General features: G+C 36.4%; 1 protein-coding gene across 1 annotated transcript in view; it reads left to right on the top strand.

Annotated features, from left to right (window-relative positions):
• Positions 1-1,484: 1,484 nt before the first annotated feature.
• The window catches only part of LOC308040055 (uncharacterized protein C4orf50 homolog), a gene marked incomplete at its 3' end in the record, with an annotated part of 32,274 nt that continues 14,931 nt past the window's right edge, over positions 1,485-18,827 (top strand). The window contains 9 exon segments of the mRNA XM_080343866.1: positions 1,485-1,805; positions 3,987-4,138; positions 5,854-5,992; positions 8,038-8,733; positions 12,416-12,530; positions 13,285-13,318; positions 13,854-16,014; positions 16,761-16,862; positions 18,545-18,691. Of these exon segments, the coding sequence (XP_080199992.1) occupies positions 1,761-1,805; positions 3,987-4,138; positions 5,854-5,992; positions 8,038-8,733; positions 12,416-12,530; positions 13,285-13,318; positions 13,854-16,014; positions 16,761-16,862; positions 18,545-18,691 (3,591 nt within the window). The 5' untranslated portion in view covers positions 1,485-1,760.

The raw sequence follows: 18,827 nt of genomic DNA, 5'->3' as shown, positions 1-18,827 counted from the left end.
TTCAACAAACATGGTTTGCATTTCACCCAGGAAACACAGAATCTCCTTTTTAATATCTATATAAAATAGCTAAGTGTTTGACAATAAGTTCTCTATAGTAAACAGCTAACAGGAAAAAAAAAAACCAAAAACCAAACTGTTCAAAGTTGGAAACAAAGAGAGATTTACAACCCTGCAGTAGTAAAATTCATATTCAGTTCGTAAATTGGAAATCCACAGAGAGAAGAGATGGGTTATAGAGAAAAGCAAGATGGTAGATTAAAACCAAGAAACTAAAAAAACTTTGAAGTGGTAAGAACTGCATGGGACAAACGAGTTCTTGAATGTTTCTTGAAAATTAAGGCAGTAACTTGTAAAGATAGCACTCGGAGAATGGAAGATCTCAGGGTGGCCTGCGAGGTCAGAAAAAGAATGGATGATGTGCTGTACTCAGTTATCTCTTCAAGAAGAAAGAAGGGCTTGAAGAAATGGGTGTGTAGACAAATGCAATAAGCAGAGAAATAGTTGGAAATAAATATCTGGAAATCATGGCATCCTACCAGGTGAAACAACAACAACAACAAAAAATATTGACACTAGCTACCAGGAAGAAAAATGGCACAATCTCAACAGGCAGAGGTAGATAAAAAGTCAAGGACACTGACCACCTGAACTGCAAGAAAAATTCTGGGTGAAGTAGACATTTAAAAAAATGAAAACTGTAAAGAGTTATTTAAGATTGAGAATGGTTAGAAAATTCAAAAAGATTAGGCTTTTCTTTCAAAAAGGGAAAAGCAAATCATTGTTTCAGAGCTGGAAAGGCAACATAAGAAATACATTAATTATTTCTGGAATGTTGAGACAAACTTAAAATATTAAAAGCACAACATTAAAAGATAGCTTTCTCTCCTTCACATTTTCTTGAAAATAATCTTTGTGTTAAAAGGGCTACACAGAAAGCTACAGATGAGCAAGTCTGCTCCCATAGATACACTGAACATGAACACGAAGTGGAGTAAAATGATTACAATAATATATGAGATGAAGTAGAAATTATGATTGAAAAAATAACACAAGGTAAAGAACAATCAAGGCAGCACAAAGAAAGCTGAGAAAGAGGTTTGTCATAGCAACTGAATATCTCTGTTGAAGGTGTAGGAATCAGCCTCAAAATAAGCCAGTTTTCTCAGATGAATTTAGTCTCTGAAACAAGACCAGAGATGTACTCTCCACAAAGAGTCAGCAGACAAGATCATTTACCTGCTGAAGGAGCTGAGGAACTCCACAAGACTGATTCAGTCAGATGCAGCAAACTGTGGCTTCTGCAAGGGTCTGAATAACCCTGTTTCCTGGTACAATTCACAATTTAAATTGGAAACAAGGATCATACAGAAGTTTGGAAACTCAACTCCCAAGGGAATGTATTGCTCACAATATGTTGTTCAAAAGGATCAAGCATTTAGAGAATGTGTTTTCAAATAGAGATTTTTCATTATTTGGTTAAAGCTTTTAGCGGTGTGATGACAGAATGTGGAAAAAATGAGGTCTTCGCTGCAAAAGGAAGAGATTTGGCTTTAGTCTAAAGAGAAGGACCATAACCATAGATAAACAGAGCTTGAAATAACCAAACCAGGTGCTGATGAAGGAACAGAAATTGGAAAGTGTGATTCACTTGGCAAAGAAACACTCTTCTCATAGACATCATTTTGCTCATCACTGCTTTGGAAATGAAACTACAAGCACAAACACAAGATGGTCAGAGCATGTGGCTGCAATGGTAAATGCACTGTGGAGACAGGAGATGGTCTTGTTATGAAGCAGAAAAGGTATGAACAGTTTCATTTTCTTAATTTTTATGTGTTTCATTACATTGTAATTCACATGTGACAGTTTTCTCAAAGAAGCTGGCTGATTTGAGGCACATTTTCCATGACATTCGTGTTGTTCTTCTTTACTGAAAATAGCAGAGTTTGTAGTTTTGGAAAACCAAGTATACTGTTCCAGTCTTACTATCTATTGCATATTCTTATTTATTATAGAGCTGGGAACAGGTACAGTGTTTTACCAGACTAAATTCCGTACGTGTAAGATGCTGGGCCTGATTTTCACTTCCTGTGATACAGCTTTTAAATCAACTCTCCTAGCTGCATAAGTGAAGAAGGAAACAATAAGTTCCTCATTTCTGAAATGTCATAACAGCTTTCCTGGTCTTATGCTGAAGTATTCAGTAGTTTTCATGATGAAACATCAGAAGCTTGGAGCCTAATAAATTGCGATGTTTGAGGAAACTTAGAAATAGAGAAACTTTATAAATTGTTGTATTATCTTCCATTATATCAGTGAATAAAAGTGCACTTTTAACAAGAATATGTAACAGAAATATGTGAGTAGAAATCAGAGTAATGATTTTAAGTGTCAATTAATTTATTTCCTACCTGGTCTACTCTCACTGTTTTTATCTGTTGGCTACTTTCTGAACAATATACCACTAAGACATTTTCTTTTCACAGCTTTAGAGTTGGATATTAGAGTGGGGCACAATTGAAAATTACATTAATTTGGCTTCCAATGTAAATTGTTAATGAACAGAGTAGCAATGTCCACTATCATTATGTATTCCCTTTGCAGCGGTATTCAGGGATGCCCATTTCAGGGAGCAGGATGTCTATTCACTTTACAAATAATAAATACAGACAAAATATGAGTGTCCCAAGGGGCTCAAAATTGAAGATGCTGTTTCATTTGGGAAATTATATTGGCCAGGGAACAGCCATGATTATGTTTACACGTCTCAATAATGCATGGTCTCTGAGAAGGGACTGGGCTTGGTAAGTCTGGAGGAGATCACAAAATGTTTTAAGCTTGGTTGTCCATGTGGGTTTAATCTTTCTTTGTCTTTACACACCTGTAGCTTTTAAGTATTGTGGCTTCTCAAGGGAGTGGATGAATCTTTTAAGCTCTATGTCCTTGAGTGGCTGACATAAGGCCAGTGAATGATACATTGGGCCAAAATACTAAAATTTTATGTAAATTGCTATATGTGTGAATAGCACATATCAAAACAGGGGGCAATAAGAGAAGAACTGTTTGTTTATTCTTTTTGCACTGATTTTTTTGCTATTTTCTACTCTTCAGTGACAAAAATAAATATTGCCTGTTTCCTGGAGAGTAGGTCCAAACTCAGTGGTTAAATTCCAATTATGGATCCAGTTCCAAATCAGTGCAAATGTAGCAAAAGTAAAGGCATTTCACAAATGTGAGTTACAGGACTATACTTACTGACGAGAGTTTCTATAACTGAAGGTGAACTGCAGGCTGAATAACTTTTAGAGCTATGCTAAAAGAGGCAAAGAACCAAAATTGGCTTGCCTTCCCAAGGCCATGGTTTCATAAATTGTCAGAGGTGAGGTAGAAATTTAAGTCAAATACTGAATGCAGAGTTCAAAAATTCCTGTTAAATATACCAAATGTTTCTCTGAAATACTCATAGATTGCTTTTTAAATAGCTTATATCCTTTTAAAAATCTTCAGTATTGAAACAATAAAAATATCATTCATTTATCCAAAATAAGCACATTTTTTGTGATAAATATACTCAATTTTATGAACTCTATTTAGTAGAAAAATATCCTCTTTTCAAAACTTCAATGCTTAATTCCTTCATGAATTAGTCTAATTGAATCTTTTATGAGGATCTCATGTTCTAAACTGCGACTCCTTTCATACACACTGTATTACTTTGAGGCTAATGAAATGAGACTCCCTCATAAATAATGAACATGTTCAGAATTGATAAGGACTGTTCATTTGATCAGCAGAGTCTTAGACTCTTCTTGTATGCTTAGACTGCAGTACATTGAGAACATAATAATTTGGGTGTTTTTTTTGTCATGGATACTTCATCTGGGACAGAACATGGATTTTGTTACTGTGTTAAAATGCCCAGTAATGAAGGATTTGATATGCTGGATTTCAATGTTAAAATTGACACTTCCTGGGTTTTCCAGGAATTAGAAGATGCAAGCATACCTGATCAACAAGTAAACAGTGCTGGAGAAGATAATTTGAACCTCAGAATAAAAGAGCTGGAAAATTCTGAACAAAAGCTGAAAAGTATTCTAGAGAAGTACGTGGAGTCAGATTCTGTCCTAAGAAATAGGTAAATAAAAGTTTTTTTGCATTCAAAATTGATGTGACAAACCTACTCTTCCCTTTGTCGCGTGTACTTATTGTCAAATAACACATGCAAAGCTAGAAAAAAGGAAGACTTTATATGTTTTTAGGGTGCCATAAGATGCATGTATAAGTGTCTTGTGTAGCTGTCAGAATAGAAATGCAATGTTCAATTTTTTGTTTTTATTATCTAATTCAAATTTACAGCATAATCAAAAATATTGTTGCAAATAACTGGACAGTCTTCTCAGGATGTGTTATTCTTAAATATTCAAAGGTGTAAATTCTGAAATTCTGTCTGTGATATACATCCCTTTCCTTTTAAGTTAAGACTTAATTTGGAATTTCATGTTTAAAAAAAAAAAAAAATTGCTTGTTTCAGAATGTTTCATCTAGTTTAGCATGTTAATGCTAATCCTTACAGTAGCTAAAGGTGCCATTAAGCATTAATTATATAGTTGACTAGAATAATAACATCAAAGTTTTGATAGTCAGCAACTGCACTGTTCCAAACAAAGCCAAATAGTTAAAAAGATAGAAAACATAAATGGCATTCAAAATAGTTATTTGTATAATTTCTTAATTGTTTTGATTCATCAAGGGATTTGGCCAGAAATGTTTAAATAATGGACTTTTTTCAAAACAGTTATGTATCCATTTTGAATGGAAGCTTTTGCAGAAAGAGGCCTTTTTTAACAAAGATTTCAGGGAGGGGAAAATATAAATGAGCGGAGGAGCTGAGTGGAAGACAGTTGAAGGTTGAATGAAGAAATTCAAGGAAGATACGGTACAGCACAGTCCTGAGGGGCACAGGGTGTAATGTGTGCGCCTCTGAGATGAGAAAAGAGGAGGTGCTAGTACCTGCCACAGGATATGAGAGACTGGAAAGAAAATTTCCTTAACAAGAAAAGGATATTTCAGAATTCACAGCTATCTAAAGCATTGAGAAAATTTGATGTCTATGCTGAAAAGGGGAGGAAAACCTTAAGGAAGACATGAAGCTTGTTCTCGTAAGATTATCTTTTGTATTCCTCCTGTGTACAGGAATCCCATCACATCACACCACATAATCTTACACTACCATTTTAATAGCAACAGGCAAAGCAAACCTGAATTTTGTCAAAATCCAGCTTTGTGGACAAAGTCAATACAGTTATACACTGTAGGTTTCAGTACCCAATGTGAGTTATGTTAAAGTGAGATGTTTTCCCTATACTGCAGTCAGCAAAAAACATAGTTACTTGTAGGTTACCTGTAATCTTCATTTTGATGGGAAGCATTTATCATTATCATCAAATTTGAATTTGCTAACTGTGAACTTAGCAAAATCCTATGATCAGATACATGTAGAGACCAAAGTGTTGTGGTTGCCTTTATGGTAAATTGTTACTTTGTTTAGCATGCCAAGCTTCAGTGAACATCAATCTTGTAAATGTGTTTGTTTGTGGTTTTCATATAAAGCCAGAAGTGAGAAAGTGAACATAGATGTCTTTAGCAGTTTTGTCTCCAGTGTAATGTGCAAACCCCAGCAGACTTGTTAAGAATTAAGTGTTTATTATTAGTGATCAACAATTTGTTACTATTTTACTGTTGGGAGAAGAACGGAAAAATAAATTGATGCATTGCTGATGGCTGCTTATCCACCTGGAACTGTACTGTGCTGTATTTACTTAACAGAGATCTTCTTTCTCGCTGTCACAGGATGAACGAGCTGGAGAGGTCACACAAAACACTTCTTGTGGCAATTGATCAACTAAATGTGAAGTTGCACCAGGTTGAAAATGCAAATGTGCGTGTTAAAGGGAAACTGCGAGACATTCGGGAAGACCTGATCAACTTGGTGAGGAGGATATTGTTTCAAATGACCTACTTTAACTTCTCTTTGTGGTAATAATTTGTAAGTCAATCTCATCTCCAGTGTCCTCTCTTTTTTTTAAGCAATAAATCATCTCTTTTTCTACAACCAGAGGAATCAGAATACCTTTTTGGTCTTTTTTTTTTCCCCACTTTCTGTTTATCCAATATTTTTGACCACACTGCCATTATTCCTGTCATTTGGGCCCTTAATCTTTGAGATATCTGTTCCCACTTCCTTCTTTCTCCCCAGAACCCACTCAGTGTACTCCTTCTCCTTAGATTGGACTTCATTTTCTGGTCCCATAATAAAGGTTCTGGTTTTTTTATTCCCTGCCATATGCGACACAAGAGCATAACATAGCTAACACAGCCTGTTTTCTGTATAAAATGCAGCTGCTCAGCTTGTCATTTGACTCCTGAATTGCTCACACATTTTCAAGCTGGGTCACACCTGTTGCTGCAACCACTTTAAGCTTCCTGCTTTTAGTTTTGTGTCCTCTTGCAGCTTTCCCAGATTGATTTGGTTCTTGCCTTCTTCCCTCTGATGCATTGGTGTGTGGGCCACCGTTCTGCTGAGCCCTGCTGGTGCCAGCCCTCCTCTGCAGAGCACCCTTTACTGGAGCAAGCTGACCTCCTGCATTGCCAAGAAAGTCCCACTGCCAATTTCATGCCCTCACAACTCCGTCTCCCGCATGTGTGTTCTTAAACCCTCAGCTCTTGCAGCAGAAAGCTTTCATTCTGTTGAGTGCCAGTACTTCTTCACATGAATATTTTGTATCAGGAAGGTCAGCTGTTGGCTGATAAAACACACGGCTGGCATTTCTACCCAGTTTGCAGAGCTCGTTAGGTGGATCCATGAAAATAGAGAAGAAATGAAAGATTTTCAGGAATAGTCTCTAGTGAAGGAATATATTTTGATTCTGTTTATCGTAAGATACACTTTCATTTTCTCAGCATTTTAGGTCACAGCTGGATACTCTGACAGGACACTAGTAGCATGCAGCAAGACTCATAAGAATAAACAATAGTCTTTGCTTTTTAATTAATAACAAAATGTATTTTTCAAGACTCAGTAAGCTTAGACATACGTGTATTCCCATCAACAGTTAACCAAAGAAAGTATTATTCCAGTCCTACCTGACTCTGTGTAACGTTTCAGTCTGGTGTTCCTTCTGTCCTGTCCTTGCCAGTGAATCTCTCATATGGGAAAGTACTGAAGATCAAAAAAACTGTCCTAAATAATTCCTTGAAGAAATACAGAAATGTCTCTGTGCTTTCAGTATTGCTTCAAATTTGCCACAATGTTTCCATGTGACTGATGGTCTTACTCTGCTCAAAACAAGGGCAGTATGGAAATCATGAAAGACTCCTCTGTCTTTCATCAACATCTTTCACCTCTATATGTCACTGTGTTCAAATATACTTTGGTGCAAAGGAAAACAGCAAAGTCTTTCTCAAACGGATTCAAAAGACCTCTGTTCCTTTCTCCTTTTTCGAGGGTTTCATGAAAGGAGCTGACAGATGACAGGTGTGGTGAAGGGCAAAGGGCAAAATCTTGGACTCTGGAAAGCGCGTGTTCTGTTTGCTGTAATAGAACTACGGCTTCTCTGCCTGTGACATCTCAGACCTACACAACTGTCAGTGTTAAATATCTGTTGCTGTGTAGTTCAGAGCTCATGGTGTAGATTCCAGTTCAAAGGTTTCTTTTCTTTTAATATGTACTGCAGAATATACAGAAGAAAGTGGTTAAAAACTTTCTGCATTTTATGTAGTAGTAGATGGTGGGTGACATTGTGTTTGTTTGTTTGTTTTCCTACTGAGAAGTTTCAGTGATGGCTGAAATGACAACACCACAGGGCAGTTTTACTCCTAATTTGCATGACTTCACTGTCTTTAAAAGAATGCTACTTATGACACCCCTGAGTTTTTGAAAAATAAGGGCAGAATTATTTCAAAATTAAGAAAAATAATAAAGGAAGAAGAGATTTAATATTAAGATGTTAACCATACAACTCACTGACATTGTAGGTTGAAAATCAAGAAAAGTCAGAAAAGAAGCAAAAGGAAAAATTATGTTGGCTTCAGGAGCAGCTGAAGACAAAAGAAGATGAAATAAAGAGCCAGTCAGAGTATTTTGAGCACTACAAACAAAGGCAGAGACAAAAGACAGCAGTGCTGAGAGAAAGGGAATGTTACCTTCGGGGTGAGGTATCTAGGTTGGAAAAGCAAGTCCTACATCTTAGTGCCCATATTGCTCTTTTGACATCCAAGTTAGAAGAGGGAATGGTGCAGTATCTCCAGCAAAAGCTGGAATCAGTGTTCAGTGGGACTCAGTGCTGCAAACACTCTGACCTGGAAGTAATGAAATTGAAAACTTGCATTGAAAATGTGAAGCATGACATGATAAGCCACCTTGAGGCATTTCAGCAAAATTTGAAGTTTTTCAGAGAAAAAGAGGAGTATGACAGAAGAGAACAGGCAGACCTGTTGACTGAGCTCCAGTACACTCAGGACACTGAAGACTTTCTCAGAAGAAAATTGGAAGAATCTTGCCATCTTGTTTATAGCCTGAAATTATCTAAAATCAAACTACAAGAAAAAATGGAAGAGCTTTTGGATGAAAATAAGACCTTAAAAGATCAAGGTATGGTAAAATTGAAAAAGAAGAAAGAAAAGGATTCACAACTTACAAGACTGGAGAATGGAGGAGAGAGTGTTGATCCGGTAAGTAAAAATAAGGCAAAATATCTTTATATCTTTATATCACCTTGGATTACACTTGTCATTAGATGTGCAATTGGGATGCAAGTGTTAGGCTTTTTCCTTCCTGCATTTATTTTCCTTTATTAATGGATTAGTACTTCACAGTATCTAACTCACAACTACCAGAATCGGTAGTTGGAGCTTCTTTGTGTCAGTGCTTTTTATCAGGTGCACATTGAGGGTACTTCACAAATCTTGTTTCCTTAGTTTTTAAGTGATGTACTCAAGGCAAGAGGTCTTAGTTGGTGCTAGAAGTAGAGGCCAGAAGAACTGCTGAGACCTCTGTCTCGTGGACACCATTCAGTGGAGGAATACCCATATGGTTGGGTGAGTTTTCACATGTTATTCATGCCCAAGTGCTGAAGAAAAAAGCGTAGCTGACAATAAATCTTGTATATGAGATTTTCTAGATAATGGTAAACAAGGGAAAATGGATACAGTATTCATGACTGGGGGTGAGTTGAGATATTCAATGGTTTTGCAGCTCCATAGCATTGTGATATGCCCTGAATACACTGAATAGGACTTGTTTGCTTCAAGCACTTCGCTCCAGCATTGCATGGGAAAGCTCTGCATATGCTGTAATATGGCATTCAGCTTCTGCCAATTCATTTGCTGACAAAGAACAATTCTTCTCACAGAGAGGACTCACACAAAGTTATATTCTTTGTGCACTGAGGTGGAGTGTATTTTTATTCTGAGGATTTGTTAAATAAATTTAAACCAGCTAAGCCTCACACTCAGCTACTCCATTCAGCTAGTGACCTGATATCCCAAGAGCTCTTCTGATTTTATTGTAACTGCAGTTAACCAAGAGGTAATGGGCATGAACAAAGCCCTTTGGTGTAGGAGGACAATCAGACTGTGAGTACTTCCAGAATCAGGATAAGGTGGAGAGGATCTTTTGTCTGTAAAATCTAGAAGCAATAAAGATGAAGTTTTTTAACCTGGTAGTTGAATGCAATATTGCAAACACAGTGATTTTGTACCATTAGTGGCTCTGCAGTCCCAAAGAGGCAAGCTCCAGGAGGTTCTCTTTGTGTGTGAGAGAACTGAGGACTGAGTGCTGTTGCTTATATTTATACTTAGCCTGAACCATTACTATAGTTACTTTAACTAGTGAGTTCACTTTTCTTGGAAATGAAGAATAAGGTTTGAAAATATTTTAAGATATTTCTAGAGGAACTTGCACTGATTTTTAAACAGGTACAACAACCAAGTGCACTATGAGGGGACAGCACTGCTAAAATCAGGAGGAGTGAGGGCTTTCAGAGCCAGGGAAGAAGTAGTGGAGAATTACTACTGGTCTGAGAAAATTGAGTTAAGGAGAAAGTAAATATTGAGTTATTTGAAGATGTGAAAGCAAGCTATTAATATATCAGCTGACTAATTGCCTGAGACTAATCCAAAGAGTCTTCAAGAAACAGGACCGTTTCTCTTTCATTCCATGCTGTACCCTAATAAAAAGTTATTTTTTTTCCTCTACACAAAGTTTTGTAACCATTTCTTTTCTGAGTATTAATTTACAGCTGTATTATCCTAGGAGGTTACCCAATCTCGGTTACCCAGTCTTTGGTATAAATGAGTAGTCCATAATTTTTGTCGGTTTACTTTGGTTTGCTGTCCAGAAGCTCTGTTCTTTAAATACTGTGTATAGTACCAACAGCATCAAATCTTGTGTCTTCTGCATTTCCGGTTGTCTTTTCCTCCTCTTTTGGTACTGTTACCTGTTCACTTGGAATTTTTTAGTAGAAAATGCCTTGAGATGGCAGGGAAAAAATATCAATATCTATCATAAAAGGAGGAGGGAGACATCTGGTGTTGTGCTGTAAAACTGGATTGGGCTTTTTCCCCTCATTTTGTGTTTTACTAGCACCTACTAAAATAGAATTTCCCAATCTCATTACCTTGATCTTGTAGTAGTCATTATACAAGAAATACTTATATGCTCTTACTTTTCTGGAAAGCTGCTTATATATCATTTTTTCAGTGAAAGGGCAATTTCACAACCAGGAAAAAGGCAATTTGTGAAGACAGGCTAATCAGACTCCTGTGAAATACATGTGGTATGAGATTCTTCAGTAAATAGCATGTCATTCAAATGGCAAGAACATCAGTTATTCTTGAAAACTAGCCTTAGCCATTATTGCATCTTGAAGCACTAATATTGTTTCCAATTAGGTGTTTTCTTCTGGTACTGTAGAGGTGAACTGCATTTCAGGGAGCAGTGTAGTCATGTAAATCTTGTTGGAAATTTGAATTTCCAAGTTTGGTATCAGAATCCTGTTTGCAATATTCCAATTGCAACCTATGTGTGAATGAAAAATGCTCAAAGAGCAGCTGTTTCCATGTGTCTGTGTCTTGATTTATCAGGCAGTTTCTAGATGTGAATATTTAGGGGTCTACTGAAAGCATTGGTGAAGGAAAAGTATGAAACACTGAGCAATGCATCTTTCTACAGGTTTCACATGGCAGAGGAGGTCTTGGTTTCACGGTGCGATGTTCCTGGCACCCAAGCATTGTATCTTTAACATCGTTTTGTGTAACTTTCTTTTGACAGAATCCATATAGCAATAAAGAAAAGATATCTGGGAAGAAATAAAGGCAAACATGCAGGAAAGGAATGAGTGTGTTTTAAGTAATTAACTTCAATATTACTGAGAAACATGAAGGAAGAAATCTTGGAAGTGTTATGGTTTCCACTTAAGTCATGCCTCCCAGTCAAGATCTTCCAATAGAGCATTATAATGTGGCAACTGACTTGGGTCGAATCAAAATTATTCTCACCAGTGATCTTGTAGAAAATCAAGTGGCTTTTTCTGATTCATTATAGACTAAAGACTCTAAAGTCATTGCTTTCCCCATTCTTATGTAATTTTAAAGCTACAGCTCAGCCTATAGGGACCAAGTTTGGTTTTTGCTGACATTTGATGCAGAGCAGTGCAAAAAGACAAAAATGACTGTGTTGGTTTGTTTTCTGTACTGTAGCTTCTTTGACTACCACCTCGACTATATGTTTTGTTGATAAAATGCAACCTGAGTCTTCTGTTCACTAGAAATGAGCACAGTGCATGTAAAATGTGACCTATTGTATATCAAGCAATAAGGGTATCTGCTTTGCACCAGAAATTGTCACAATTTCCAAATTCAATCAGGGAGTCAAGATAAACGTCAAGAACAGAATATATAATTTACCATTAAATTATCAGTGGGAAATAAAGTTTTATTTGGAATTATTACTCTACATTGAGTTTTCCAACCTAGGAAACAAAGACCTAGTTGTCTTTGTAGCTGTGCACTGAAATATTAGTCTAATTCTCCACTTGATCGAATTTTTTGTCTTTGTTTGTGAGCATATAATTTACTCTCTATTTTGATAGTGTTCCAGCTGTGATCTGGCATATAACATGCTTCTTACTCAGATTTTCTTCCTTAAGTCTTTGTAATGTATGAAGGAAATATTAAGGGAAAGTTTAAAACCATGATATTTACTAGAAAATGTTGGAAGAAGAAAAATGTGTGAAATAATAGCAACTATAATGAGATAATGGGTCTTTTGAATGTAAAATAGGAAATTTATGTGCCTGTTTTTCATATCCTAAACACCGTGTCTATTTGTATTTTTTTTCCTTCTGCCATTAAGAATGGAGATCTAATTCAAGATGACGTTCAAAATCTGAAATGGGAAGCAGTCTTGGATTCACTCAAAAGCAGAGTTACTCAAACTCCAGTTGTGCTGCTACATGCTAAAGAGTTTGGTATGAAAACAAATTTTTACTTTTTCGTCTGTGCAATAAAAGTAAAGATGATTTCATTTGTGTGGTGTGCATGACTTTAAAAGTATAATACCTTCTAAAAACCTCCTAATCTAGAGTCTGTATCTTGGGAAGTTGAAAAAATAACTACTTGCTAGTATATGCTGGTATGATACTAGCATTTAGATATAAACTTTCTCAAGAAATCCCAGAACTTCCAAGAAGCTACAAAGATGGGGAATTAGGAGATACTTCCCATGTCCTCACTGAGGTGTTAGGGAATGCTGTGCAGCAGCTAGATTTGCTTTTCAGACCGAAAACCATGAAATCTCTAATCTTGACAAATTGTATCAGGTAAATTCTTCCAACCTAAATTAATGGTAATTTTATAGCAAATTTCAATGTATGCCAATGCAAGCTTGCATTGAATAATTTTAACCCATAAGTCTAACCCGTAAGTTTTCATCTATGCACTGTAATGAGATGTATTTTCCATTTTTAAATGTTTTGAGAACTTTTGGGGGGATCCCAAATATGCCTTATTTTAGAGCTTACTATTTATGTTTTCTTATGAAGTTTGTTTTCTTGTTTAATGCCATGCTTATCTCTGCATCATTGATGAAGTATGCTTCTCTGGTAGAGAAGGTAGTTTTGAGCATACTCTCACTAAAATGTTTTTCTGTTCAAAACGTCTGGTTAGAGGTTTTTGGGTTTGTTTTTCGTGTAACTATCTGAGAGTGACATTACACTTGTCCAGTGTTTTACCATAACAGAAACACCAGGATCTGGCTGTGATGAGCTAAAGCAGATGCAGGAGCTACCAGAAGAACTTCTACCAGTTTTGGAACACAATTCCAGTGCCTTTGCAAAAGTCGTTGATCTAGCTGAGACTGAGCAGGTGAGAAGAAAAGTTACCACTATTCTTGCTGCTTTGTGCACAGTGAGTCTGTGGATCTTGAGATAAAATGAAGAGTTGGTTTATTTAAAGATTAATATAAAAGTAGCTTTAAATTGTAGCTACTAAAAATGTTATTCAAGATTAATACAGGTGTGCACTAAGAAAATTATTTACTTATTTGAACCTCATTTGTACCATTGCTCATTACAAATCTTTAAATAATTTTAAAACTCTCTCTGGAAATATTTTCTCATCTATCTGTAATCAAATATTTTAGGCATGAAGTGAAAAGTAATTATGATTATCAACACAGAATGATATGTCTTAGCTTATATTTTTCAGTTTGAAACATTTCTCTTTTGCTGTTACCAGGTCACTCTTGGAACAAAGAGGGCAGGTGCTCTAGAAGACAGTTTCACTTTGTTCAGATGTACCCCAAGTTATTGTGTAGCAAGGCTATTTCCCCCTTGTTCTGAGAAGTTAACTAATGGTGAGACAAGTAAGGAAACCAAAGATGAAGAAAACTTTTCTCTCTTGAAAGAACAAGGTCTAACTCTGCCAGTAAAGATGCTTCCTGTTTCTGTGGTTGAAGCTTTGATGAGGAAGAAGCTCCAACTTACTTTGTTAGAACCTGAAAGTTACCACGTATCAGCTGTCACCACTATGAAGAAAGAGAGAAGTTTGTATTTCTGTGAGGCAAATACCAGTCTGTGCTCTGATGGCCTCTGCTTTGTTGCAGAAAGAGGACTTTCTGGCAAAACCTCTGCACGTTTTTGTGGAAAGATGCCTTACATTCTGACTGAAATTTTCACAGCGTCTCTAGAAAAATACCACATGGAAAAACTTTGGGAAAACAAGCAAATTCTGTCGAAAAGCTTAAGTGGAAATAAATCTTTGGATGAAGTTATTAATGGTGGAAAGTATCACCAAAAAGTCTTTAGATGGAAAGCTGAAGGAGAGGAAATACAGAATGAGAAAGCCCAGCCGCAACAGGTGACTCGTGTTCCTGAAGAGAGTTCTAAAGTTTTAAATAGAACTGAATTGATCAAGCCTGGGATGCTAGGAATGGAAGACAAAGACAGCCCAAGTAGTCCACAGGATGTCCAAAGTTTATCTGTTCATTTTAAAGACTTTAAGAAGCATTTTGAAGGGAACACTGAACTAATGGATAAACAAGGAAACCTCTCAGAAGTCTGCATCTCTGATACGAATAGGGTATATGATAGAGAAGACATAATAAAATTGGAGAACGGAGAACAATCTCAGAAACCAACTCACCAAACAAATGCTTCCAGTAATATTGGCTTGAAAGAAAAGAAAGACCAGACCCTGAAACTATGTCAGCCAAATGAGAACAATTCCTCATGTCAAAAAATAGCTACTGAAAACATGCAACATGCACGCTCTCAGAATTTTCTTTGGTCACAGGAAGAGAAGTATCCACTCAATATATTGTCTCCTGTGCAGGAGAGGGCTGTGTGTTTAAGCAAACTGTTCGTGCCAGGGAGCAATTTTTATGAGTGTTTGTGTCATCTGTCACCACTGGAAGCTGGCAATGACCCTAATGTGAAAATATGTGCACTGGAAAAAGTGGTGGCTCTGTGTTCTCAGAGGATATTTCTACTGATGCAAGAGAACAAAAATTACTCAACAAAAGTCTGTGTATTACAACAGGAGAATGAGAGATATGCTCAGATGGTGCATGCACTGGAAGAGGAGATGGACGCATATTTTCAATGCATTTTAGCAGTAGAGGAAGCTAACATTGTTTCATTCCAAAACTTACTTAATCAGAAAGAAGTTACTGGTGAATGTTATAGTAACTCATCAGAAGAAAACACCATGATCCCAGGAACATTTTTTGTTGAAACCTTCTTCAAGAACTTCTTATGTCTTGAAGAGAAAAGTAGGAATTCTGAAAAAGAGTCACTGACAATTGCATCAAATACACTTTCCAGGAGTGTTTTATCCCTAGATGGAAGGAAAATGAGATATTTCCAGCTACTTTCTGACCTGAAGGAAGAAAGAAGCAAATGCTTCAAAGAAATAGCTCAATTATTACAAGACAAAGAGAACTATGTGGCTAAATATAATGAATTATTACAAGAGAGAGATGGAAATTTACAAAGGATATATCTTTTAGAAGGTGAAAGAGAAACTTTATTGGAATGTTTGGCAGAGGTAAAGCGTGAACAAGACAAATACAGGACTTTGGTTTCAGAACTTCAAGAGTGCAAAACCAGTAGTTTTCAAACTATTTCTGATTTGCAGGAGGAAAAATGTGTAATGAAAAGAGAAATAGACAGAGTCAGGAAAGAAATGTCAGAACAGCTTGGTGAATTTCAGAAAGCAAATGCAAACTTCCTTTTAGAAAATAGCAAATTGAAAGAATTAGTATCGTCTTTGGGTTTCACCTACGAAGAGCTGAGAAAACATGAAAGTCTGGGGATGAAAGAAAAGATAGTAAAACTAAAAGAAGGAAGTCAGCGACATGGCCTGAAGCCAATGAAAGTTGAAACAGCATGTAGTATAACGCAGACTGAAGGAGTGCTAATTATAGACCCCTCAAACTGTTTTACTGGAAAAGAGGTAAATAATAACAATGAGGAATGTTATCATCTGGGATCTTCTAAAGAAAGGGGGAGATATAAATGTCATTTGGAAGATAAAGCTAAATTAACTTTGTACTATAGAAAATGTTGTAACCTCCTATGTACTGGACATCTAAGGTGCTAAAGTTGACTTTGAAATAGAAGGCAAAATATCAGGGAATTTTTTTTTTTCTGAAAGTCGCTTTAGAGAATTTTAAAATGATACAGCGAGCTACAAAGTTTAAAAATAATACTTAAAGGAATACATTGTTTGGTCATTTTTTTAGGTTATTTGTGTTCTTGCAAAAGTAAAAGCTTCTGGTAGAGCAAATTAATTTCCATGAACTTCTGTTATAATGGTGAAGTATTCAGGGTTGTGAAAAAATCACATTATTGAAAAGCATTCACATGTTCACTTAGTAACTTCTATTCTAATAAGGTGGGTTTTTTTACTGTTTTGATTTTTATGAAACACATGCCTGAAGACAAGGCTTTTATTTATAGTGGATTTCTTCACCATGTTTTCCCTCTGCAGTCATTAATCTTACACCATGGTGAATTTCTACTGGAATTACTGTTTTCTTGTTGAGAATAATCAACCAGGAAAGATTTACCTCTAATATCTCAATTTTATGCAAATGCTGTTAGTAATTCAGATAGAATGAATCCATAGATTATTCTGTAAAAAACAGTCTGCCATTTTATATGAGTGACTGGAGTCATGTCTTTCTGTTTTCTATCTAGGGCAGCACGTTTGAAAGCTACAGTGTGATGAAAAAGCAAGTTGAGAAGGCAAAAGAAGAACTAAAAATACAGGAAAAGGAATTAGAAAAATCAAAAAAAGAGGTAATCTCCTACTCTGATGTAGCTCTAAGGAGTAAATCTGTTTCATTTCTTCTTTTCTTATGTGGCTATTCTTCTTTCCACCAGGATTTAACACTTTTACAAAACAGGGAAGTTGCTGATCTGCACAACCAAAATGTATCTCTGTGATCTTTCAGTTAAGTGATAAATTGTACAGTCATTTGTGGTTGGCCAAAACTTCAGGAGAAGCTGCATTGCTCCAGCACACTTTGATAGATGTCGAGTGCTTAGTAAAGACAGAAAAACTATTGCAGCCATCTCTGAGCAGGTTGCTTCCCTTGCGATTGCTAGGAATAAGGAGTAGAAGTCTGTATAAGCAGGAAGATTAAGGCAAATCTGAATACAGTAGTGGTTTTTGAATGAGAGGAAAAATAATGTACAATTTGACACTGTAAGTGGATCTTGCTATATTCAGTGACAGTGCAGAGCTTGCACACTGCCATGTCTCTCAATATCTGTGTTGTTAACATGAAGTCCAACACCACCTATGTGGAGAATTGTTTGGATGTCCAGTTCTGTGCCTGTGTAAAGTCAGTCTGTGGTTTTAACACCAAGGAAGCTTTCAGTATTTTGCCTTTCCAGATGCATTAGTTTTTGCATTCTTATATTTTATTGAGCAATCTCCACTCTATGCTTATCTAAGGAGAACATATTGCCTTTATGGCAGGCATGTAATTGTGGGGCTGTTTCATGCAATAACAAACACCACCCAGACTCTGCCACTGGCAATGACAAGTGTGTTGAGTGTGTAAAAGAGCAGTAGGATCATACATGGTGGGTGCCAAAATGATTGTTCTTTGACAGCTGCTTTGTAGGACTTCCGAGATTTTAGGTGTGGCAACTGGAATGAAGGAGTGGATTTGGATGAGTGTTTGGATGGTTGTTAGGTAAGGACTTCTGGCCCTGATATATTGACATGAAAGAGATAATTTGATTTTTTTTTAGTATTATTTTTTTAATCTTAATAACTTGGGTCCTTTGATTACCTTTTGGGTGTTACAAGGAAGTTGTATGTCACAGCTACATCCCCAGTTTCCTTATAGGAACATGAAGCCTTTGCTTTCAGAAGGGAGAAGCAATGGTCTCTCAAATGAGGGAAGGAGTTTGAGTTCAGGCAACCAGCTGATCTATTGTCTGTTTAGCGTGGTGCTGTGTGTAAGTACAGAAAATGTGTCCTAGAAGAAATATAAAGGTGAACATATGAAGGACTCTTTGTCCCTCCTCTGCATTTTTGATTTTTGACATTTCTCAGGAAGACTTCTTTTCCCCTAGTTGACAACATCTCATTTTCCATTTGCTCTGAGGGCTTTCAAAGAAAATTGTGAAATTGTGAGTGCATTCACCACTGCTTTTTTTAGCTTTATTCAGAACACTCAAGATACCTTCAAATTTAGAAATCAGTTTAAAAATTCATCTATTTTTCTGCATAGCTCTAGTTAGATATGTTTCTATAGGACTTACTTTAAAAGTCTTATTCATTTCTTATAATACAATTATAGTGTATTGTGTAGTTCCACTTATCTTCATCAATTTACAACAATTTAGAACTTGTCATGTGGGTGGAGATCAGACTCAAGTCAAGAGTTGTAAGGTGGTATTGAGAAATTATGCTACTGCTAGGCTAATTATGCTCAGTAATTTTGTATGTGTATTCTTCCCGTTAGGCTCAGAAATGGTACATAGAACTTGGTTTTGCTGAAACAAGATATGAAGAAATCAAAACTCATTTGTCACAAGTTCTCTCAGAATTAGACCATCTTAAAAAAGAAGCTGGGGACAAAATGCTTGTAAAGCAGCACTGCAAGTTAATGGTACGTATGTAAATGAATGGAAAAGAGATTACCCTTTTGGAGAGAGGGTTTTGGACGCAGAGAGACCCATTGTTGTTCTTGGCAATAGATATAAAACAAGGACAGAGTACCTAGAACCACTTCAGCTATAAACTTG

The sequence above is a fragment of the Nesoenas mayeri genome (assembly GCF_963082525.1).
Source record: "Nesoenas mayeri genome assembly, chromosome: 4".
NCBI classification, from domain to species: Eukaryota; Metazoa; Chordata; class Aves; order Columbiformes; family Columbidae; genus Nesoenas; species Nesoenas mayeri.
Note: the sequence above shows the minus strand (reverse complement) of the source record. Positions and strands in the feature narration are given on the sequence as shown.